This window comes from Rhinoderma darwinii, unplaced genomic scaffold (assembly GCF_050947455.1).
Source record: "Rhinoderma darwinii isolate aRhiDar2 unplaced genomic scaffold, aRhiDar2.hap1 Scaffold_3313, whole genome shotgun sequence".
NCBI lineage: Eukaryota > Metazoa > Chordata > Amphibia > Anura > Rhinodermatidae > Rhinoderma > Rhinoderma darwinii.
This window is the reverse complement of record NW_027463397.1, coordinates 118,926-144,880: the sequence shown is the minus strand read 5'-3', so window position 1 is coordinate 144,880 and position 25,955 is coordinate 118,926. Positions and strand designations below refer to the sequence as shown.

Genomic DNA, 25,955 nt, shown 5'->3' with positions numbered 1-25,955 from the left:
CCAGTGATACATCTGTCCTTATCTTATATTGTATATGGCGGGTGACAGTATTGTAATTAAATTTTCCTGCTTAATTAGTGAAAAGTCCCTGGGTGGGGGTAACATTCCTCAATACGCCACCCCCTCCTGTCCCAAGCTCATTCCCCATTGCGTTTCCATCTACCAGTGGAGGAAAGGCAGAGGCTGTGTGGAAAAGATGCCGGAGCCCAGGTATATCCTCTTTAGTCTCTAAGTAAAGATGGGGAGGGAGAAGTAGAGAATCCCATAGGGTGACGTCAGTCTCGGAACATTTTTGTATGAGTGCTTGGACCTCCATGAGATTGTGTCTGTGAATTGTGGGGCCGAGGATTTTATTTGCCGAGATTACGCAGCTGTACAAAAAAGCTTCTTCAGAAGATGAGTGATTTCTGGGGTTTGTGGCTCCTCGTGGGCGGGTCTACCTCACATGTTGCTGTCATGTCCCGCCTCTTCACAACCTCCCATCTGTCTCGTGTCTTCTGTGTTGATAATTTGATAATAGGTTTATGGTGTCTTCTTTCTGTCCTCATTGGCTGTTGGTTCCTCTTGTGTTCAGGGCAGGACGTGGTTGTCACCTCATTACCCACTTTTCTCCTGCTTTTTGTTGGTCTTTTCTCTCTTATGTGACTTCTAAGAATCTCAGTTGTTAATTCACCCTTATTCTATTTTCCTTCCGCAGATCAAGGACTGAACATATACCGGAAGCCTCCCATATATAAGCAGCAAGGTAACGTTTTCTCGTCTCCTTGAATCTTGTGTCTTTGCCTGTCTTCTGCTGCGTGGCCTTGGCTTGGTCCATGCATGGCCATTTACTGCCCCCGAGTACTGACTGGACTAGAGCAGAACATTTAACCTTTCAGCTATAAATACATTGTATGAGGTGGTAGATACTGGTGACCAGTGGTGGAAAACTCATCCATGATGTAGACCCAACCCAATATTGTCGATGTGTAAGCTCAGTGTGGAGACCCGTTTATCATCTCAATAATTGGATACGGTCTGGTGATACTTGAGGTTGGTCACCCCCCTACACCCAAGAAAGTTGAGCCAATAAAACACCCCCAAGTTTCAGTCGGGATCCCCGCAGGGTTGGTGAGATGAGACGTATCTGTCAACCAGATCAGTCCAATATGGCGGCTTGGTTGCTTAGACCATAACCTACCCATTATTATTTTATAAAGGCTCAACTGTTTATAAATAATTTGACACTTTGTCCCCCTTTACCTGTAATGTCGGGTGTCCACAGTCTTATCTCCAGAAGATGTAACCCACCCAGTCCAATATCATCAAAAAAGTGATAGTTGGTCTGAGGTAGAGGAGTGGATGAGCCGTGTCCTAGCTCCCCCCCCCCCCCATGTGTTAGTGGTTTGCCCCATCTCATCCCTTGTAACGTGGTCTTGTTTTATTCTGTTTTATGGAGTGTTGTGTGTCCGTCCTTAACATATGAACATTTTACTCATCGCCTCGTCATATTCCCTCAGTAAGTACCATGTAGAGACCACCTTCTAAAGACCACAGCCTTGCAGCCCCCGTCTCCTGCACCCAGAGCAGAAACCCTTCACTCTATCCTAGCTACAAAATCGTACGCATTTAATATTCATCCTGCCATGCCTGTACTGCCAGGCCTCACCACCAGAGCACGCTACAGCACCCTGACACAAATAGTACACAGAGGGAGCAGAGTTGTGTGTACTGTTATATCTCTAATGTAGTAGTGTTGCCTGCAGTCCTATGTAACATCACAGATAACACAGTGATAACTCTCTGATTACAGATAATTTAGTAGTGTTACCTGCAGTCCTATGTAACATCACAGATAACACAGTGATATCTCTCTGAGTACAGATAATGTAGTAGATGTTACCTGCAGTCCTATGTAACACCACAGATAACACAGTGATAACTCTCTGAGTACAGATAATGTAGTAGTGTTACCTGCAGTCCTATGTAACACCACAGATAACACAGTAATAACTCTCTGTGTATAGATAATGTAGTAGATGTCACCTGCAGTCCTATGTAACACCACAGATAACACAGTGATAACTCTCTGAGTACAGATAATGTAGTAGATGTTACCTGCAGTCCTATGTAACACCACAGATAACACAGTGATAACTCTCTGAGTACAGATAATGTAGTAGATGTTACCTGCAGTCCTATGTAACACCACAGATAACACAGTGATAACTCTCTGAGTACAGATAATGTAGTAGATGTTACCTGCAGTCCTATGTAACATCACAGATAACACAGTGATAACTCTCTGAGTACAGATAATGTAGTAGATGTTACCTGCAGTCCTATGTAACACCACAGATAACACAGTGATACCTCTCTGATTACAGATAATGTAGTAGATGTTACCTGCAGTCCTATGTAACACCACAGATAACACAGTGATAACTCAGCTCTGCTGCATCTGTGTACCATAGGTTATTAGTAATACTTATATAATATGGTATTACTCCTCGTCCTGATCATTTCTATGTTACATTTGTGGATCTCATGATGACAGCCGCTCCTGTTTCTCTAGTTGAGGTGTAATTTGCGGCTCCTGCACCCAGAGGTGTCACCTGCTCCTAACGCTGCTTCTCGCTTAATCTTCCACCTTGCCCCTTTATCTGCCTCCAGCATTAACCCCTTAACCTCCTGGGGCTTCCTGACCTCCGGTGGCTGCATGCTCCAATCTTGGAGGTTTGTCTGTAATGTTGATTTTCGTGGCCCCCCGTGCACCAGGATGAGATGTGACTTCCAGTAAAGTGGGGCTCCGTCATTAGAACAGATCATGAATCTCCCCACGGTTTCCAGACAGAAGGTGCCCGGCACGGCTGGAATAGAAGAGGCTTTAAGGAAAAACAGTAAATGTCCTCAAATCTTCTATTCTGCAGTTTCTGAGCTTCATCTGTTACTTAATCTTTTCCAGATTCCTGAATGGCAAGCAGCAGTACAGGGCTGAGGACGTATCGCTGAATATCTAGGCAGACTTGTCATTCAGAGTAATAGGAAAGTTGGGTGTCAACCAATATGACCATCATTACAACTTTCACGGGAATTACCACCCAGCTTTCCCAGATTCCTGAATGGTACAAAGCCTAGGGGTTGTATTAGAGCATGTCATGGATCCAGGTCCAATATTACAGGGGTTTCCTGTGATGAGACGTCCCCTTTAAGCAGTACTGAGTGTATATCACTGAATAACTAGGCAGGTTTCTCTTCAGGGATCTAGGAAAGCTGGGTAAAAACCCCTATGGAAGCGTAATGGTAGAAATATTGGCTGTCACTCTGCTTTTCAAGAATCAGATAGAAGTCAATATAATTTTTAATAAGAAGTTGGAACCTGGGAAGATTTTCTAGATTATTGGGGAAATGCTCATTAATGATCAGCTAATGAGTAAAGTTTGTGAAGTGTCTGCATCTCAGCCCCCCCCCCCCCCCAAACCCAACTCCGTTTACAGAACATTAGAAGCAGCTTTTGTCGTCAGCCGACATCTCGTCTATTGCGTTGCAGCCGCTCCAAGACCATCAGGGAGTTCTGAGGAATCCGTCCTGCAGTGACAAATTGGCGCAGTCGCTGGATGTTCACAAGTTGTATACAAATAATCAGAAATGACAGAGACCATTTCAGGGGTCACCAGTGAGATGGAAACAATGTAGCCCTGCGGGGGGAGCGGGGTGTTTATTTATGAATTGAATATTTAAATTCACTCTTTGACATTACAGTGCAGTCCTATGCAAATCTCTGACAGAAGTATAAAGATGGCGGAAACCGCAAGATGGGTCATTAACAGTAGATTTACCCAACTACATACAAGAATATAACTACTATAATACTGCCCCCTATATACAAGAATATAACTACTATAAGAATGCCCCCTATATACAAGAATATAACTACTATAATACTGCCCACTATATACAAGAATATAACTACTATAATACTGCCCCTATATACAAGAATATATCTACTATAATACTGCCCCTATATACAAGAATATAACTACTATAATACTGCCCCTATATACAGGAATATAACTACTATAATACTGCCCCTATATACAAGAATATAACTACTATAATACTGCCCCTATATACAAGAATATAACTACTATAATACTGCCCCCTATATACAAGAATATAACTACTATAATACTGCCCCTATATACAAGAATATAACTACTATAATACTGCTCCCTATATACAAGAATATAACTACTATAATACTGCCCCTATATACAAGAATATAACTACTATAATACTGCCCCTATATACAAGAATATAACTACTATAATACTGCCCCCTATATACTAGAATATAACTACTATAATACTGCCCCCTATATACAAGAATATAACTACTATAATACTGCCCCCTATATACAAGAATATAACTACTATAATACTGCACCCTATATACAAGAATATAACTACTATAATACTGCCTCCTATACACAAGAATATAACTACTATAATACTGCTCCTATATACAAGAATATAACTACTATAATACTGCTCCTATATACAAGAATATAACTACTATAATACTGCCCCCTATGTACAAGAATATAACTACTATAATACTGCCCCTATATACAAGAATATAACTACTATAATACTGCCGCTATATACAAGAATATAACTACTATAATACTGCTCCTATATACAAGAATATAACTACTATAATACTGCCTCCTATATACAAGAATATAACTACTATAATACTGCCTCCAATATACAAGAATATAACTACTATAATACTGCCTCTATATACAAGAATATAACTACTATAATACTGCTCCCTATATACAAGAATATAACTACTATAATACTGCTCCTATATACAGGAATATAACTACTATAATACTGCCCCCTATATACAAGAATATAACTACTATAATACTGGTCCTATATACAAGAATATAACTACTATAATACTGCTCCTATATACAGGAATATAACTACTATAATACTGCCTCCTATATACAAGAATATAACTACTATAATACTGCCTCCAATATACAAGAATATAACTACTATAATACTGCCTCTATATACAAGAATATAACTACTATAATACTGCCCCCTATATACAAGAATATAACTACTATAATACTGCCCCTATATACAAGAATATAACTACTATAATACTGCCGCTATATACAAGAATATAACTACTATAATACTGCTCCTATATACAAGAATATAACTACTATAATACTGCTCCTATATACAAGAATATAACTACTATAATACTGCCCCTATATACAAGAATATAACTACTATAATACTGCCCCCTATATACAAGAAAATAACTATTATAATACTGCACCTATATACAAGAATATAACTACTATAATACTGCCCCTATATACAAGAATATAACTACTATAATACTGCCCCCTATATACAAGAATATAACTACTACAATACTGCTTCTATATACAAGAATATAACTACTATAATACTGCCTCCTATGTACAAGAATATAACTACTATAATACTGCTCCTATATACAAGAATATAACTACTATAATACTGTCCCCTATATACAAGAATATAACTACTATAATACTGCTCCTATATACAAGAATATAACTACTATAATACTGTCTCCTATATACAAGAATATAACTACTATAATACTGCCCCTATATACAAGAATATAACTACTATAATACTGCCCCTATATACAAGAATATAACTACTATAATACTGCCCCTATATACAAGAATATAACTACTATAATACTGCCTCCTATATACAAGAATATAACTACTATAATACTGCCCCTATATACAAGAATATAACTACTATAATACTGCCCCCTATATACAGGAATATAACTACTATAATACTGCTCCTATATACAAGAATATAACTACTATAATACTGCTCCTATATACAAGAATATAACTACTATAATACTGCCCCCTATATACAAGAATATAACTACTATAATACTGCTCCTATATACAAGAATATAACTACTATAATACTGCCCCCTATATACAAGAATATAACTACTATAATACTGCCCCCTATATACAAGAATATAACTACTATAATACTGCCCCCTATATACAGGAATATAACTACTATAATACTGCCCCCTATATACAGGAATATAACTACTATAATACTGCTCCTATATACAAGAATATAACTACTATAATACTGCTCCTATATACAAGAATATAACTACTATAATACTGCCCCCTATATACAAGAATATAACTACTATAATACTGCTCCTATATACAAGAATATAACTACTATAATACTGCTCCTATATACAAGAATATAACTACTATAATACTGCCCCTATATACAAGAATATAACTACTATAATACTGCCCCTATATACAAGAATATAACTACTATAATACTGCCCCCTATATACAAGAATATAACTACTATAATACTGTCTCTATATACAAGAATATAACTACTATAATACTGCCCACTATATACAAGAATATAACTACTATAATACTGCCCCCTATATACAACAATATAACTACTATAATACTGCCCCCTATATACAACAATATAACTACTATAATACTGCCCCCTATGTACAAGAATATAACTACTATAATACTGCCCCCTATATACAACAATATAACTACTATAATACTGCCCCTGTATACAAGAATATAACTACTATAATACTGCTCATATATACAAGAATATAACTACTATAATACTGCCACCTATATACAAGAATATAACTACTATAATACTGCCCCCTATATACAAGAATATAACTACTATAATACTGCTCCTATATACAAGAATATAACTACTATAATACTGCCCCCTATATACAAGAATACAACTACTATAATACTGCCCCCTATATACAAGGATATAACTACTATAATACTGCCCCCTATATACAAGAATATAACTACTATAATACTGCCCCCTATATACAAGAATATAACTACTATAATACTGCCCCCTATTGACAATAGTTTTATGTGATATCTTGCTGTATCTCTGTGATATTAGGTAGCAAGGTTCGGATAGCACTAGGTTAAGCCGTGGGTGCATAAGTTGGGTCCCAACCTGATCCAATGGAGAAAAAGCACTATGCACACCAAAGTGGAATTTCTTTTGCAGATAAATAATTTATTATATTTATAGCCACTGACAGTGTTTTGCGACGTTTCGGTCAATACCATGACCTTCCTCAGGCACTTAGTCAATGTATGATCCTGTATGGATGGCGCATTCGTATGGCGGCTGACCGCTGTTGTTTGGCGTTGTTGTAGCGCCAAACAGCGGCCATACGAATGCGCCGTCCATACAGGATCATACATTGACTAAGTACCTGAGGAAGGTCATGGTATTGACCGAAACGTCGCACTACACTGTCATTGGCTATAAATATAATAAATTATTTATCTGCAAAAGAATTTCCACTTTTGTGTGCATAGTGCTTTTTCTCCTCTGATATTAGGTGTTTTCTGGGCGTCTGCCGTGTAGGATTTTGGGTATATACGATCTGTAGGTTCGGTGATCAGGGTGGTGGTGAGGGAGTCGCCTTGTCCTGGTGCACGGGTTACGATGCAGTAGGTGAAGTTGAGGTTCTGCATGGCACATTTACCCACTGAGCCAAAGAGTAAGTTACAACCTAATCCTGTTTAGATGCAGCTGTTATGGCAGCATTCGACAGCTCCGAGGACATCATCAAGTCTTCCAAGTTCCCAGCAGCCCACGCTCCAGCGCCCGGCGAAGTCCCAAAGATTGAGACCGAGTATTGGCCAGGTCCTCCCTCACTTGCTGCTATAGGTAGGGAAACTGAGAGCGATACCTCTTACTGCTCATGTACCACAGGAAAGATGGCAGAACGGTGAGACAGTGCAACAATGTAACACTACATCCCACCTCTCCTGTAAATTATACTGGTGGAGCAGCTGCCAGTGCTGGAATCATATTGGTTTTTATTGCTTCGGCCACAAGGATGGAGGTTAAAATATTAGAGACATTTTCAAGGAAAAGACCAGATGTCTCCCCAGTGAAGAAACCTTCGTCACCATATAACAAGATGTTCTGACACTTTCTAATAGACTCTCTTTAAATTACTCCCCGTTTTCAAGATTTCTGCTTGCTGTCAGTGATTTGTGATTATTCTTGTGTTCATCCAGAGGCTTTTAACTACTTGTGACCTAATACTACTCACAACTGAGGGTTTGTTTACATTGATCAGTAGTGTCCGAAGAGTAAGATCATGTAGCCTTCGGATGTAAACATCAATGCTTCCATTCCCTGACAGCTAGCAGAGAACTTTAAAATGGTGAGGAGTTGAAACACCAAGTATATTAGAAAGTTGCTGAACTATTTATTGTACAATGATAAACCTTCATTTACAGAAGACTGTGCTTACCATACATTGCGGTAATGATCTTGTACTAAGCCTGTATTATACTCCAGAGCTGCATTCACTATTCTGCAGCTTTAGTGTGGAAAAACTTATTCCTTCCTCAGTCTCTGCACATATCTTGCTTTGGTGTTTTGCATTGTGGGAAGTGTCGTTTTTACACTAGAAACTACTAAGTAGTTTGTTTGTATGTCGACAGGCTTACTGACTGTTTCCAGTAACAACTAGCAGAATTGTGACTGTAGCTCTGAAGTATAAATAGAAGCTTAAACTTTTATGGGACATGTGTCCTCCTGCTGCTCTTAATGTATCCCTCCGCTCAGGCTACACAACCCTTTCTTGTTTCTCGTCTGGAGACGTCTTATTATTACATATTTGTGTCACTCAGTTTTTAGTCATTCTGTCTATTTTTGATGTTTCACAATCTTTGGTCTTTGTGTTCAGTGTAAGCAGTCACGTCCCGCCATCACTAAGGCTCTGTTCACATTGTGATCAGTCTCATCCCCAGATCACTGAGCCGGGTAATCATTGTGACCAGTCTCATCCCCAGATCACTGAGCCCGGTAATCATTGTGATCAGTCTCATCCCCAGATCACTGAGCCGGGTAATCATTGTGATCAGTCTCATCCCCAGATCACTGAGCCGGGTAATCATTGTGATCAGTCTCATCCCCAGATCACTGAGCCGGGTAATCATTGTGATCAGTCTCATCCCCAGATCACTGAGCCGGATAATAATTGTGATCAGTCTCATCCCCAGATCACTGAGCCGGGTAACCATTGTGATCAGTCTCATCCCCAGATCACTGAGCCGGGTAATCATTGTGATCAGTCTCATCCCCAGATCACTGAGCCCGGTAATCATTGTTATCAGTCTCATCCCCAGATCACTGAGCCGGGTAATCACTGTGATCAGTCTCATCACTAAATCACTGAGCCGGGTAATCATTGTGATCAGTCTCATCCCTAGATCACTGAGCCCGGTAATCATTGTTATCAGTCTCATCCCCAGATCACTGAGCCGGGTAATCACTGTGATCAGTCTCATCCCTAAATCACTGAGCCCGGTAATCATTGTGATCAGTCTCATCCCCAGATCACTTAGCCCGGTAATCATTGTGATCAGTCTCATCCCTATATCACTTAGCCCGGTAATCATTGTGATCAGTCTCATCCCTATATCACTGAGCCCGGTAATCATTGTGATCAGTCTCATCCCTAGATCACTAAGCCCGGTAATCATTGTGATCAGTCTCATCCCTAGATCACTCATCCCGGTAATCATTGTGATCAGTCTCATCCATAGATCACTGAGCCCGGTAATCATTGTGATCAGTCTCAATCCCCAGATCACTGAGCCCAATAATCGTTGTGATCAGTCCAGTCCCCAGATTACTGATCCCTTTAATTAGTTTAAAATGTCTTCTTACCAGATCACTGAGCCCGGTAATCGTTGTGATCAGTCTAGTCCCCAGATCACTTAGCCCGGTAATCGTTTTGATCAGTCTGGTCCCCAGATCACTGAGCCATGTAATCAATGTAATCATTTTCATCCCTTGCTCACTGATCCCTTTAATCAGTCTAATTAACAGTTCACAAAGTGCAGTTGCACACGACTGAGTGCCACTTGGGATGTTTTTCAGTAAATCCGAGTGGCACCCGATAGTCTTCATGGACCCGTTCACTTTTTAGTGGGTGAATCAAGTCCGTGAAAACTGACCCGATTCTCCGATCCGTAGAAAGATAGGACATGTCCTATCTTTCCACGGATCCCTGACGGGACCTGGCCGGCGCACCCTGACGTGTGCATGAGGCATAACCTCTGTAATCAATATGATCAGTCTAGTCCCCAGATTCTGTAGTCTTACTCCCTTTCAGATGAAAGAAAACAATATATGACTGCAGACTACACAGGGTTTGTTTGTAGTCTGTAACCATGGAGACACATAGGTCTACATAGGACCCGTATACACAAAACGGAAGGAAATGTTTGTTCATGACAAAGTTGCTTCACTTATTATTTTGGCTGCATTAAAGGAGTTAAAAAAACAAAACCTCCACCCAAATATGTCTCTAAACGAAACCATTACAATACAGACGTGAGTGCCCCTTTGGTTGGTTTCTTACTCACATTATCCGGCTAAACCTAGAAACATTTTGTATTTTGGGTGGAGCTGCCCTTTAAGAGGTGGATCAACCTTATCTATGACCAAACTGATGAGATGATAAGATTGGTATCTGGTCATGACGTGATAATCACTGAGTTTCCCGGTATCAGGGGACCCAAGAAGAAGATCCAGTGGCCGGGATGAAGAAGATGAGGAACTGCAGAGACGGCGACAACTTCAGGAAGAACAATTGATGAAGGTGAGAACCAACCGGTCCAATATAAATCCTCCAGTGTGAAGTAGGGCTGGGCAATGAATCGAATAATAATCGAAATTCAGCGCAATTAATCGACGTCGTCTTGCGAATTTCAGTTATATTAATTAGTTTAAATTGTATGTGCATTTTCAGGACGAGATACAGTTGAATCCAATGGTAGAGCAGGGAACCATAATGTCCCTGCTCTACCATTCACTATGTGTCGCTGGACGGGGGTCAGTAACGTCATCGCGCCTGTCTGCACCGACCACCAGAGGGATCTCCACTACTCGTCATTGGAACGGGGTTAGGGGAGTATCTATATTATTATTTTTAATAGGCACCACTGGGGGCAGCTGTGGGGGCATCATACAGCATGGGGGCATTATACTGTGTGGAGGCAGTTATGGGGTCATTATATTGTGTGGAGGCAGCTATGGGGGCATTATACTGTGTGGAGGCAGCTATGGGGGCATTATACTGTGTGGAGGCAGCTATGGGGGCATTATACTGTGTGGAGGCAGTTATGGGGGCATTATACGGTGTGGAGGCAGCTATGGGGGCATTATACTGTGTGGAGGCAGCTATGGGGGCATTATACTGTGTGGAGGCAGCTATGGGGGCATTATACTGTGTGGAGGCAGCTATGGGGGCATTATACTGTGTGGAGGGCAGCTATGGGGGCATTATACTGTGTGGAGGCAGTTATGGGGGCATTATACTGTGTGGAGGCAGCTATGGGGGCATTATACTGTGTGGAGGCAGCTATGGGGGCATTATACTGTGTGGAGGCAGTTATGGGGGCATTATACGGTGTGGAGGCAGCTATGGGGGCATTATACTGTGTGGAGGGCAGTTATGGGGGCATTATACTGTGTGGAGGGCAGTTATGGGGGCATTATACTGTGTGGAGGCAGTTATGGGGGCATTATACTGTGTGGAGGCAGTTATGGGGGCATTATACTGTGTGGAGGCAGTTATGGGGGCATTATACTGTGTGGAGGGCAGTTATGGGGGCATTATACTGTGTGGAGGGCAGTTATGGGGGCATTATACTGTGTGGAGGGCAGTTATGGGGGCATTATACTGTGTGGAGGGCAGTTATGAGGGCATTATACTGTGTGGGGCAGTTATGGGGGCATTATACGTTGTGGAGGCAGTTATGGGGGCATTATACTGTGTGGAGGGCAGTTATGGGGGCATTATACTGTGTGGGGGCAGTTATGGGGGCATTATACTGTGTGGAGGGCAGTTATGGGGGCATTATACGGTGTGGAGGGCAGTTATGGGGGCATTATACTGTGTGGAGGCAGTTATGGGGCATTATACTGTGTGGAGGCAGTTATGGGGGCATTATACTGTGTGGAGGCAGTTATGGGGGCATTATACTGTGTGGGGGCAGTTATGGCGGCATTATACTGTGTGGAGGGCAGTTATGGGGGCATTATACTGTGTGGAGGGCAGTTATGGGGCATTATACTGTGTGGAGGGCAGTTATAGGGGCATTATACTGTGTGGAGGCAGTTATGGGGGCATTATACTGTGTGGGGGCAGTTATGGGGGCATTATACTGTGTGGAGGCAGCTATGGGGGCATTATACTGTGTGGAGGCAGTTATGGGGGTATTATACTGTGTGGAGGCAGTTATGGGGGCATTATACTGTGTGGAGGGCAGTTATGGGGGCATTATACTGTGGAGGGCAGTTATAGGGGCATTATACTGTGTGGAGGCAGTTATGGGGGCATTATACTGTGTGGAGGGCAGTTATGGGGGCATTATACTGTGTGGAGGCAGTTATGGGGGCATTATACTGTGTGGAGGGCAGTTATGGGGGTATTATACTGTGTGGAGGGCAGTTATGGGGGTATTATACTGTGTGGAGGCAGTTATGGGGGCATTATACTGTGTGGAGGCAGATATGGGGGCATTATACTGTGTGGAGGGCAGTTATGGGGGTATTATACTGTGTGGAGGCAGTTATGGGGGCATTATACTGTGTGTAGGGTAGTTATGGGGGCATTATATTGTGTGGAGGGCAGTTATGGGGGCATTATACTGTGTGGAGGCAGTTATGGGGGCATTATACTGTGTGGAGGGCAGTTATGGGGGCATTATACTGTGTGGAGGCAGTTATGGGGGCATTATACTGTGTGGAGGGCAGTTATGGGGGTATTATACTGTGTGGAGGGCAGTTATGGGGGTATTATACTGTGTGGAGGGCAGTTATAGGGGCATTATACTGTGTGGAGGGCAGTTATGGGGGCATTATACTGTGTGGAGGGCAGTTATAGGGGCATTATACTGTGTGGAGGGCAGTTATGGGGGCATTATACTGTGTGGAGGGCAGTTATGGGGGCATTATACTGTGTGGAGGGCAGTTATGGGGACATTATACTGTGCGGAGGCAGTTATGGGGGCATTATACTGTGTGGAGGGCAGTTATGGGGGCATTATACTGTGTGGAGGGCAGTTATGGGGGCATTATACTGTGTGGGGCAGTTATGGGGGCATTATACTGTGTGGAGGGCAGTTATGGGGGCATTATACTGTGTGGAGGGCAGCTATGGGGGCATTATACTGTGTGGAGGGCAGTTATAGGGACATTATACTGTGCGGAGGCAGTTATGGGGGCATTATACTGTGTGGAGGGCAGTTATGGGGGCATTATACTGTGGAGGGCAGTTATGGGGGCATTATACTGTGTGGGGGCAGTTATGGGGACATTATACTGTGTGGAGGGCAGTTATGGGGGCATTATACTGTGTGGAGGCAGTTATGGGGGCATTATACTGTGTGGAGGCAGTTATGGGGGCATTATACTGTGTGGAGGCAGTTATGGGGGCATTATACTGTGTGGGGGCAGTTATGGGGGCATTATACTGTGTGGAGCCAGTTATGGGGGCATTATACTGTGTGGAGGCAGTTATGGGGGCATTATACTGTGTGGAGGGCAGTTATGGGGGTATTATACTGTGTGGAGGGCAGTTATGGGGGTATTATACTGTGTGGAGGGCAGTTATAGGGGCATTATACTGTGTGGAGGGCAGTTATGGGGGCATTATACTGTGTGGAGGGCAGTTATGGGGGCATTATACTGTGTGGAGGGCAGTTATGGGGACATTATACTGTGCGGAGGCAGTTATGGGGGCATTATACTGTGTGGAGGGCAGTTATGGGGGCATTATACTGTGTGGAGGGCAGTTATGGGGGCATTATACTGTGTGGAGGGCAGCTATGGGGGCATTATACTGTGTGGAGGGCAGCTATGGGGGCATTATACTGTGTGGAGGGCAGTTATAGGGACATTATACTGTGCGGAGGCAGTTATGGGGGCATTATACTGTGTGGAGGGCAGCTATGGGGGCATTATACTGTGTGGAGGGCAGCTATGGGGGCATTATACTGTGTGGAGGGCAGTTATAGGGACATTATACTGTGTGGAGGGCAGTTATGGGGGCATTATACTGTGTGGAGGGCAGCAATGGGGGCATTATACTGTGTGGAGGGCAGTTATAGGGGCATTATACTGTGGAGGGCAGTTATGGGGGCATTATACAGTGTGGAGGCAGTTATGGGGGCATTATACAGTGTGGAGGGCAGTTATGGGGGCATTATACTGTGGAGGGCAGTTATGGGGGCATTATACTGTGTGGGGGCAGTTATGGGGACATTATACTGTGTGGAGGGCAGTTATGGGGGCATTATACTGTGTGGAGGCAGTTATGGGGGCATTATACTGTGTGGAGGGCAGTTATGGGGGCATTATACTGTGTGGGGGCAGTTATGGGGACATTATACTGTGTGGAGGGCAGTTATGGGGGCATTATACTGTGTGGGGGCAGTTATGGGGACATTATACTGTGTGGAGGGCAGTTATGGGGGCATTATACTGTGTGGGGGCAGTTATGGGGGCATTATACTGTGTGGAGGCAGTTATGGGGGCATTATACTGTGTGGAGGGCAGTTATGGGGGCATTATACTGTGTGGAGGGCAGTTATGGGGGCATTATACTGTGTGGAGGGCAGTTATGGGGGCATTATACTGTGTGGAGGGCAGTTATGGGGGCATTATACTGTGTGGAGGGCAGTTATGGGGGCATTATACTGTGTGGAGGGCAGTTATGGGGGCATTATACTGTGTGGAGGGCAGTTATGGGGGCATTATACTGTGTGGAGGCAGTTATGGGGGCATTATACTGTGTGGAGGCAGTTATGGGGGCATTATACTGTGTGGGGGCAGTTATGGGGGCATTATACGGTGTGGAGGCAGTTATGGGGGCATTATACTGTGTGGAGGGCAGTTATGGGGGCATTATACTGTGTGGGGGCAGTTATAGGGGCATTATACTGTGTGGAGGGCAGTTATGGGGGCATTATACTGTGTGGGGGCAGTTATAGGGGCATTATACTGTGTGGAGGGCAGTTATGGGGGCATTATACTGTGCGGAGGCAGTTATGGGGGCATTATACTGTGTGGGGGCAGTTATGGGGGCATTATACTGTGTGGGGGCAGTTATAGGGGCATTATACTGTGTGGAGGGCAGTTATGGGGGCATTATACTGTGCGGAGGCAGTTATGGGGGCATTATACTGTGTGGAGGGCAGTTATGGGGGCATTATACTGTGTGGAGGGCAGTTATGGGGGCATTATACTGTGTGGAGGGCAGTTATGGGGACATTATACTGTGTGGAGGGCAGCTATGGGGGCATTATACTGTGTGGAGGGCAGCTATGGGGGCATTATACTGTGTGGGGCAGTTATGGGGGCATTATACGGTGTGGAGGCAGTTATGGGGGCATTATACTGTGTGGAGGGCAGTTATGGGGGCATTATACTGTGTGGAGGGCAGTTATGGGGGCATTATACTGTGTGGAGGGCAGTTATGGGGGCATTATACTGTGTGGGGGCTGCTATGGAGACATTATACTGTGTGGAGGGCAGTTATGGGGGCATTATACGGTGTGGAGGCAGTTATGGGGGCATTATACTGTGTGGAGGGCAGTTATGGGGGCATTATACTGTGTGGAAGTCCGTTATGGGGGCATTATACTGTGGAGGGCAGTTATAGGTGTATTATACTGTGCGGAGGGCAGTTATGGGGGTATTATACTGTGTGGAGGGCAGTTATGGGGGCATTATACTGTGTGGAGGGCAGTTATGGGGACATTATACTGTGTGGAGGGCAGTTATGGGGGCATTATACTGTGTGGAGGGCAGTTATGGGGGTATTATACTGTGGAGGGCAGTTATGGGGGCATTATACGGTGTGGAGGGCAGTTATGGGGGCATTATACTGTGTGGAGGGCAGTTATGGGGACATTATACTGTGTGGGGGCAGTTATGGGGACATTATACTGTGTGGAGGGCAGTTATGGGGGCATTATACTTTGTGGAGGGCAGTTATGGGGGCATTATACTGTGTGGAGGCAGTTATAGGGGCATTATACTGTGTGGGGCAGTTATGGGGGCATTATACTGTGTGGAGGGCAGTTATGGGGACATTATACTGGGTGGAGGGCAGTTATGGGGACATTATACTGTGTGGGGGCAGTTATGGGGGCATTATACTGTGTGGAGGGCAGTTATGGGGACATTATACTGTGTGGGGGCAGTTATGGGGACATTATACTGTGTGGAGGGCAGTTATGGGGGCATTATACTGTGTGGAGGCAGTTATGGGGGCATTATACTGTGTGGAGGCAGTTATAGGGGCATTATACTGTGTGGGGGCAGTTATGGGGGCATTATACTGTGTGGAGGGCAGTTATGGGGGCATTATACTGTGTGGAGGCAGTTATGGGGGCATTATACTGTGTGGAGGCAGTTATGGGGGCATTATACTGTGTGGAGGGCAGTTATGGGGACATTATACTGTGTGGGGGCAGCTATAAGGGCATTATACTGTGTGGAGGCAGTTATGGGGGCATTATACTGTGTGGAGGGCAGTTATGGGGGCATTATACTGTGTGGAGGCAGTTATGGGGGCATTATACTGTGTGGAGGCAGTTATGGGGGCATTATACTGTGTGGAGGGCAGTTATGGGGGCATTATACTGTGTGGAGGGCAGTTATGGGGGCATTATACTGTGTGGAGGGCAGTTATGGGGGCATTATACTGTGTGGGGGCTGCTATGGAGACATTATACTGTGTGGAGGTCAGTTATGGGGGCATTATACGGTGTGGAGGCAGTTATGGGGGCATTATACTGTGTGGAGGCAGTTATGGGGGCATTATACTGTGTGGAGGGCAGTTATGGGGGCATTATACTGTGTGGAAGTCCGTTATGGGGGCATTATACTGTGTGGGGGCAGTTATGGGGACATTATACTGTGTGGGGGCAGTTATGGGGGCATTATACTGTGTGGAGGGCAGTTATGGGGACATTATACTGTGTGGGGGCAGTTATGGGGACATTATACTGTGTGGGGGCAGTTATGGAGACATTATACTGTGTGGAGGCAGCTATGGGGGCATAATACTGTGTGGAGGCAGTTATGGGGGCATTATACTGTGTGGGGGCAGTTATGGGGACATTATACTGTGTGGAGGGCAGTTATGGGGGCATTATACTGTGTGGAGGCAGCTATGGGGGCATTATACTGTGTGGAGGGCAGTTATGGGGGCATTATACTGTGTGGAGGCAGTTATGGGGGCATTATACTGTGTGGAGGGCAGTTATGGGGGCATTATACTGTGGAGGGCAGTTATGGGGACATTATACTGTGTGGAGGCAGTTATGGGGGCATTATACTGTGTGGGGGCAGTTATGGGGGCATTATACTGTGTGGAGGGCAGTTATGGGGGCATTATACTGTGTGGAGGCAGTTATGGGGGCATTATACTGTGTGGAGGGCAATTATGAGGGCATTATACTGTGTGGAGGGCAGTTATGGGGGCATTATACTGTGTGGAGGGCAGTTATGGGGGCATTATACTGTGTGGAGGGCAGTTATGGGGGCATTATACTGTGTGGAGGGCAGTTATGGGGGCATTATACTGTGTGGGGCAGCTATGGGGACATTATACTGTGTGGAGGGCAGTTATGGGGGCATTATACTGTGTGGAGGCAGCTATGGGGGCATTATACTGTGTGGAGGGCAGTTATGGGGGCATTATACTGTGCGGAGGCAGTTATGGGGGCATTATACTGTGTGGAGGGCAGTTATGGGGGCATTATACTGTGTGGGGGCAGTTATGGGGGCATTATACTGTGTGGGGGCAGTTATGGGGACATTATACTGTGTGGAGGGCAGTTATGGGGGCATTATACTGTGTGGAGGCAGTTATGGGGGCATTATACTGTGTGGAGGCAGCTATGGGGGCATTATACTGTGTGGAGGGCAGTTATAGGGACATTATACTGTGCGGAGGCAGTTATGGGGGCATTATACTGTGTGGAGGGCAGTTATGGGGGCATTATACTGTGTGGGGGCAGTTATGGGGGCATTATACTGTGTGGGGGCAGTTATGGGGACATTATACTGTGTGGAGGGCAGTTATGGGGGCATTATACTGTGTGGAGGCAGTTATGGGGGCATTATACTGTGTGGGGGCAGTTATGGGGGCATTATACTGTGTGGAGGCAGCTATGGGGACATTATACTGTGTGGAGGGCAGTTATGGGGGCATTATACTGTGTGGAGGCAGTTATGGGGGCATTATACTGTGTGGAGGGCAGTTATGGGGGCATTATACTGTGTGGGGGCAGTTATGGAGACATTATACTGTGTGGAGGCAGCTATGGGGGCATTATACTGTGTGGAGGCAGTTATGGGGGCATTATACTGTGTGGAGGGCAGTTATGGGGGCATTATACTGTGTGGAGGGCAGTTATGGGGGCATTATACTGTGTGGAGGGCAGTTATGGGGGCATTATACTGTGTGGAGGGCAGTTATGGGGGCATTATACTGTGTGGAGGGCAGTTATGGGGGCATTATACTGTGTGGAGGGCAGTTATGGGGGCATTATACTGTGTGGAGGGTAGTTATGGGGGCAGTTATACTGTGGAGGGTAGTTATAGGGGCATTATACTGTGTGGGGGCAGTTATGGCGGCATTATACTGTGTGGAGGCAGTTATGGGGGCATTATACTGTGTGGAGGGCAGTTATGGGGGCATTATACTGTGTGGAGGGCAGTTATGGGGGCATTATACTGTGTGGAGGGCAGTTATGGGGGCATTATACTGTGTGGAGGGCAGTTATGGGGGCATTATACTGTGTGGAGGGCAGTTATGGGGGCATTATACTGTGTGGAGGGCAGTTATGGGGGCATTATACTGTGTGGAGGGCAGTTATGGGGGCATTATACTGTGTGGAGGGTAGTTATGGGGGCAGTTATACTGTGGAGGGTAGTTATGGGGGCATTATACTGTGTGGAGGGTAGTTATGGGGGCAGTTATACTGTGGAGGGCAGTTATGGGGGCATTATACTGTGTGGAGGGCAGTTATGGGGGCATTATACTGTGTGGAGGGCAGTTATGGGGGCATTATACTGTGTGGAGGGCAGTTATGGGGGCATTATACTGTGTGGAGGGCAGTTATGGGGGCATTATACTGTGTGGAGGGCAGTTATGGGGGCATTATACTGTGTGTAGGGCAGTTATGGGGGCATTATACTGTGTGGAGGGCAGTTATGGGGGCATTATACTGTGTGGAGGGCAGTTATGGGGACATTATACTGTGTGGAGGCAGTTATGGGGGCATTATACTGTGTGGAGGGTAGTTATGGGGGCAGTTATACTGTGGAGGGTAGTTATGGGGGCATTATACTGTGTGGAGGGTAGTTATGGGGGCAGTTATACTGTGGAGGGCAGTTATGGGGGCATTATACTGTGTGGAGGGCAGTTATGGGGGTATTATACTGTGTGGAGGGCAGTTATGGGGGCATTATACTGTGTGGAGGCAGCTATGGGGGCATTATACTGTGTGGAGGGCAGTTATGGGGGCATTATACTGTGTGGAGGGCAGTTATGGGGGCATTATACTGTGTGGAGGGCAGTTATGGGGGCATTATACTGTGTGGAGGGCAGTTATGGGGGCATTATACTGTGTGGAGGGCAGTTATGGGGGCATTATACTGTGTGGAGGGCAGTTATGGGGGCATTATACTGTGTGGAGGGTAGTTATGGGGGCAGTTATACTGTGGAGGGTAGTTATGGGGGCAGTTATACTGTGTGGAGGGCAGTTATGGGGGCATTATACTGTGTGGAGGGCAGTTATGGGGGTATTATACTGTGTGGTGGCAGTTATGGGGGCAGTTATACTGTGTGGAGGGCAGTTATGGGGGCATTATACTGTGTGGAGGGCAGTTATGGGGGCATTATACTGTGTGGAGGGCAGTTATGGGGGTATTATACTGTGTGGTGGCAGTTATGGGGGCAGTTATACTGTGGAGGGTAGTTATGGGGGCAGTTATACTGTGTGGAGGGCAGTTATGGGGGCATTATACTGTGTGGAGGGCAGTTATGGGGGTATTATACTGTGTGGAGGGCAGTTATGGGGGCAGTTATACTGTGTGGAGGGCAGTTATGGGGGCATTATACTGTGTGGAGGGCAGTTATGGGGGTATTATACTGTGTGGTGGCAGTTATGGGGGCAGTTATACTGTGTGGAGGGCAGTGTCGGGGTATTATTATATACAGAAGTATACAGCAGGCTCGGAATAAATATTAATTCAATGGCATAGCATGCAAAATAGGGGTGTGGCATGCAAATAGGGGTGTGGTCTAAATAATCATTCAATAATTGTAATCGAGGTCACATGTTCAATTAATGGTGATTTTGATGTAGGTCATAGTTGGCCGGCCCTGGTGTAACGTCTGCGCTCCTGCAGTTAATGTTACAGTATGGTTTCTACATTGCAGCAGCTGGTGGTCCTGGTCTCCCTGACACCTATTTTCCCTGTTAAGCAAATAGGTGTCAAACTCCGCCCCTTTATCTGATTTTCCTCTTCCTTTGCTCTCTGTTGTCAGATGCACACAGACATATGTGGGGAAGATTCAGAAAGTATCCGCAGATATTGACTTTCATACATTTAGGGAATGTTCACACTTAGCAAAAACGTCTGAAAATACGGAGCTTCAAGGGAAAACCGCTCCTGATTGTCAGACGTTTTTTGAGCAACTCGTGTTTTTCGTGGCGTTTTTACGGCCGTTTTTGGAGCGGTTTTCAATAGTCTATGAAAAACGGCTCCAATTACGTCCCAAGACGTGTCCTGCACTTCTTTTGACGAGCCGTCATTTTACGCGCCGTATTTTGACAGCGACGCGTAAAATGACAGGTGTCGGCACAGAACATCGTAACCCCCATTGCAAGCAGCGGGCAGATGTTTGCCGACATATTGGAGCCGTCTTTTCAGGCGTAATTCAAGGCGTAAAACGTCCCCATTACGCCTGACAAGAGGCCGTGTCCACAGACTTTTAGTTTCTACAATTTACAAGCTCAATCCTCCGTAATCTCCTGCATGAGGGATGTAACATAATGATGACTGGAGCGTTCCTTTAAGTGTCCCCTTGGGTCCTTCATTTTTATATGAGACTTGATTGGTTTAAAGAGTTAGACTAAAGTAAATAAAGTGTAGTCCCACAGCTGCACTTTGTTACAATGTATCAGCGTTGGTAAGAGCTTTAATGTGGATGGATGGCAGCAGAGAATTTTGTCTCGCTACTGTGTTTAGCTCTTAGCATTGGTTACATTATTGTGGCCCCCAACCTCCAGCAATTATAAAACCTCTACTCCCAGCTTGGCCGTTCTGGGAGTTGTAGTTTCCCAAAAGCTGTAGAACCACAAGTTGGAATCCACTTACCTACTCTTACATCGTAACAGCCCTTCAGCTGTGTGAGCAGGACTAGGTCAGGACAGGTTAGCAACCTTTGGCTGTAAACAGTAAATGTGGCCTGTCACTGACAACAAGCAGAGATGTTGAGAATGACATTAAATCACAAAGTATATAAGAAAGCTGCAGAAAAGCTTCATGTATATAAGACTTGTCTAAAATATCTTAACTAAATCGGAAAACTTTAAAAAAGGACAGTCTGCTCTCTTCACATGCCACATGCGAAAAGAACAGACTGTCCGCTCAGTGTTATCATAGGGACACCGGGCCTCATACTAGCCAAGCCAATGACAACTCCTCTCCTGTCTTACCTGTGCTGGGAATATAAAAGACTTCACTCTGCCTATGATAACAGTGCACAAGGTCAGGAAGTGTTGTCATGGGGTCCCAGGTAGAAATCCTTTTTTCACATGCGGCATGTAGCTTCAACCCCATTGTACATTTTGGACTATGGAATAGTTTTTATGCCAGAAAACGGTGAACACGTGACAGGCTAGAACTATCATTCAGGGTAGTGAAATGGCGCTGATATTGTCGTAATCCGCCGCAGATGGCGCCATTGTCAGAAACATCACAACAGATAGTCACATAATTGATACATTAACCCTCAGTCACTGTTAAGCCTACCGTATATATGGCGACCTCTCCACCTTTTATCGTGGTCTGTGCGTTTAGTTTTGATCCATCCATCGTCCTGGTTTCTTCCCACGAAGACGCTCGGCCATTACAGCTCTGATAGGACGGGACGGACGGAGACGTTCACATGGCGTCAGTGACCACGTCCTCATTTCTTCTGTTTCTTCTTCAGCTGAATTCGGGTCTTGGGCAGCTAATACTGAAAGAAGAGAAGGAAAGTCGAGAGAGGCCGCACTCCGCCAGCAGATACGACTCCGCGCTCTTATCCTGTAAGGAACGTTGTCCGTAGATTTTGTGTCTCCGTCCTCTGAATCCTACATGCGGATCCATCTTATATACTGAGCGTTAAACGGTTACATGGGGAGGTCTGAGGCGTGCAATACCTCAAGCCTCTGTAGTGGCCGTGGTCTGAGACACAGAACCTCAGGCAGCAGGGTGCACAGGAGGTCTGATCCCAGGGCCGGCTCCAGGTTTATGTGGGCCCTTGGGCGGCACAGACTTAGTGGGCCCCATTGCGGGGGAACTCATGGCAGCAGTAAAATGTCAGGAAATGTCACTTTCTGCCCCCATAAAGAAGTTAGGCCCCCAGTTTGTACCCCCATAAATTGAGTGCCCTCTGTCGATACTGCCACGTAGCCCCTCCTCCCAGGTAATGCCACACAGCCCCTCCTCCCAGGCACACGTACCCCTCCTCCCAGGTAGCGCCACACATGCGCGCCCTCCCAGGCAGCGCCACACATGCGCGCCCTCCCAGGCAGCGCCACACATGCGCCCCCTCCCAGGCAGCGCCACACATGCGCCCCCTCCCAGGCAGTGCCACACATGCCCCTCCTCCCAGGCAGTGCCACACATGCCCCTCCTCCCAGGCAGTGCCACACATGCCCCTCCTCCCAGGCAGTGCCACACATGCCCCTCCTCCCAGGCAGTGCCACACATGCCCCTCCTCCCAGGCAGTGCCACGCATGCCCCTCCTCCCAGGCAGTGCCACGCATGCCCCTCCTCCCAGGCAGTGCCACGCATGCCCCTCCTCCCAGGCAGTGCCGCGCATGCCCCTCCTCCCAGGCAGTGCCGCGCATGCCCCTCCTCCCAGGCAGTGCCACACATGCCCCTCCTCCCCGGCAGTGCCACCCATGCCCCTCCTCCCCGGCAGTGCCACCCATGCCCCTCCTCCCCGGCAGTGCCACCCATGCCCCTCCTCCCCGGCAGTGCCACCCATGCCCCTCCTCCCCGGCAGTGCCACCCATGCCCCTCCTCCCCGGCAGTGCCACACATGCCCCTCCTCCCCGGCAGTGCCACACATGCCCCTCCTCCCCGGCAGTGCCACACATGCCCCTCCTCACAGGCAGCGCCACACAGCCCTCCTCCCTGTAGGTAGCGCTTTTGTGGCTCCCTCTAGGAGTGGAATCCCCAACCAGAACGCTCTGGCCAGGCATTCCGCTTCAGGAGAAGCCCCTGACGTCACTGTCCATAAATGGACAGTGACGTTAGGGGCAACCCCAGAGCCATAATCCTGGGCAGAGCGCTACTAGCGCAATGCCTGGGACTCCTCTTCTCCTGTATTCACTGTCTATATACGGACAGTGATGTCGGGAGGAACCCCAGAGCCGGGCAGACCGCTATTAGCACTGCCTGGGAGTCTGTAGCGTAGTAAGCTACCTCTCTGCTCTGCCATAGCGTTCTATAATTCCTAAGGAGGCAGATACTATTGAATGTGTCGCTACCACTATAGCAGCTGTTAGCAGCGCCACTGGGCATGGGGGGGCCGTGACGGCGGGCGGCACTGGCCCCGTAGCTGCCGCTATGGCTGCTACAGTGGTAGTTACGCCATGGTAGTTACGCCGCCTCCTAGACATGGGCTTCCTCTAGAAGCAGAATCCCGTCGGCAACACTCTGGCCGGGGATTCCACTCCTGGAGGAGCCATGACGGCAGCGTCTGCACCCAGCGGCCGAGTGGGCCCCCTGAAGGATAGTGGGCGCTGGCACTTGCCCGAGTTTGCCGGGTGCTGACGCCGGCCCTGTCTGAGGCACAAACATCTAAAAACATCAGTGTATAGCAGAGATCTAAAGCGCCACCGACTTCAAGCATTAGTATACGGCAGAGGTGTGAGGCACAACCTACCTCCAGCCTCAATGATGTCACTAGTTCAGACTGTGATTTATATTAAAGATATTATTGCAAATGTCCTTTTGTCTGTTTATTTTTCTTTTTAGCTCTCCGCTCCGATGCCTCCAAGACCTCCTCACTCCCAGGGTACGGAAAGAACGGCCTTCATCGGGTATGGCTAATTTCAACAATGAACATTTCCATTGGCGAATGAAACACAAGAGCTTACAATCTACAGGATGTATATGTTTAAGCCGATCTGAGAATCTAAGTGATCTCTTATTACAGTATTTCTGTCTCTTTATTATAATTTTCTACTTTTTCCATGATATTTTGGACACTAGGGGGCACAGTTCCTTAGGATTCTATGGTATCATTTCACATAGTGGATCATTAGAATAAAGTGTGTGAAATATTTTTCCATAATTCGCTTCAGAATGTTTTCAAAGTTCAGAAACTCTAATTAGCGGCCACTTCTTGTATTGACAATGATAAAATATTCATATTATTGAATCTTCTCATGGGGCGAATCTGTCTGCTCGTGATAAATGTCAGGCCGCCGGCAGGGGCCCCGCATCACTCAATGCCCCGATCCTTCATTTAAATCGAAAGCCCAACCAAGGTGGAATTTATGGTTGAACTCATAAAGCTCTCAAGGTCTACTCCGATTTTGGGTGGCGCTGAGTCTTCAAGGTGGAGGTTCCCTTTAAATGCTTGTACACATAACTTATTCCAGACCTTCTCGGGGGTTGTAACTCTCATAGTCATAAAATTCTGCGACTAGACTGAACTTCCAATACTCTCCAATGTCTGCTGGTCCGGCGCTTTGGAATCTTTCCTCATTTTCACTCGGTTTTCCCTCCTGCAGCCGGTGTCCACGGACTTTGCCCAGTATGACAGTTATGGAGACATCAGTGGTGGAATTGGAGGTGAGGATCTTCTCTGTGTGAGAATATAATGAGATGTAATGATAAGTCCTGCGCCCCCCCATAACGAGTGCACTTTGTTTTTTCTCTTCTTGCAGATTATCAGGTAGGTGTCACCATGTCTGTTGCCTTCTGTGGTAAGTCTGGTGTGCTGCCCCTGATGGTGGGAGGTGGTATTGTCAGTCACGTTAGAATCGCTGTAGGTTCTGCGTTCTCTCTGCTTGTCTCCATTTTTGTATTTTCTGATATTAGTGCAGAGTTTAGTTATTATCTTCTTTATATAATTGAAATTTCTGAAACACTGTTTTAGCTTCGCCATAGTAAGACCTGTCGCATGTACATCTGAGATATAATGTGTGTTGGTGTATTGTGTGTTTGTAGGTGTAGTGTGTGGCTGTAGTGTGTGTGTGTGTGTGTAGGTGTAGTGTGTGTGGGTGTGTTTGTAGGTGTAGTGTGTGTGGGTGTGTTTGTAGGTGTAGTGTGTGTGTGTAGGTGTAGTGTGTGTGGGTGTGTGTGTAGGTGTGTGTGTGTTTATAGGTGTAGTGTGTGTATGTGTGTGTTTGTAGGTGTAGTGTGTGTGGGTGTGTTTGTAGGGTGTTTTGTAGGTGTAGTGTGTGTGTGTGTGTGTGTGTGTGTGTTTGTAGGTGTGTGTGTGTGGGTGGGTGTTTGTAGGTGTAGTGTGTG

General features: G+C 45.9%; 1 protein-coding gene across 1 annotated transcript in view; it reads left to right on the top strand.

Annotated features, from left to right (window-relative positions):
• The window catches only part of LOC142704377 (actin-binding LIM protein 1-like), a gene marked incomplete at its 5' end in the record, with an annotated part of 38,898 nt that overhangs the window by 5,417 nt on the left and 7,526 nt on the right, over nucleotides 1-25,955 (top strand). The window contains 7 exons of the mRNA XM_075848279.1: nucleotides 698-745; nucleotides 7,671-7,814; nucleotides 10,682-10,770; nucleotides 22,414-22,510; nucleotides 24,453-24,517; nucleotides 25,214-25,274; nucleotides 25,370-25,377. Coding sequence (XP_075704394.1) covers nucleotides 698-745; nucleotides 7,671-7,814; nucleotides 10,682-10,770; nucleotides 22,414-22,510; nucleotides 24,453-24,517; nucleotides 25,214-25,274; nucleotides 25,370-25,377 — 512 coding nt within the window. The remainder of the gene's footprint in view (nucleotides 1-697; nucleotides 746-7,670; nucleotides 7,815-10,681; nucleotides 10,771-22,413; nucleotides 22,511-24,452; nucleotides 24,518-25,213; nucleotides 25,275-25,369; nucleotides 25,378-25,955) is intronic.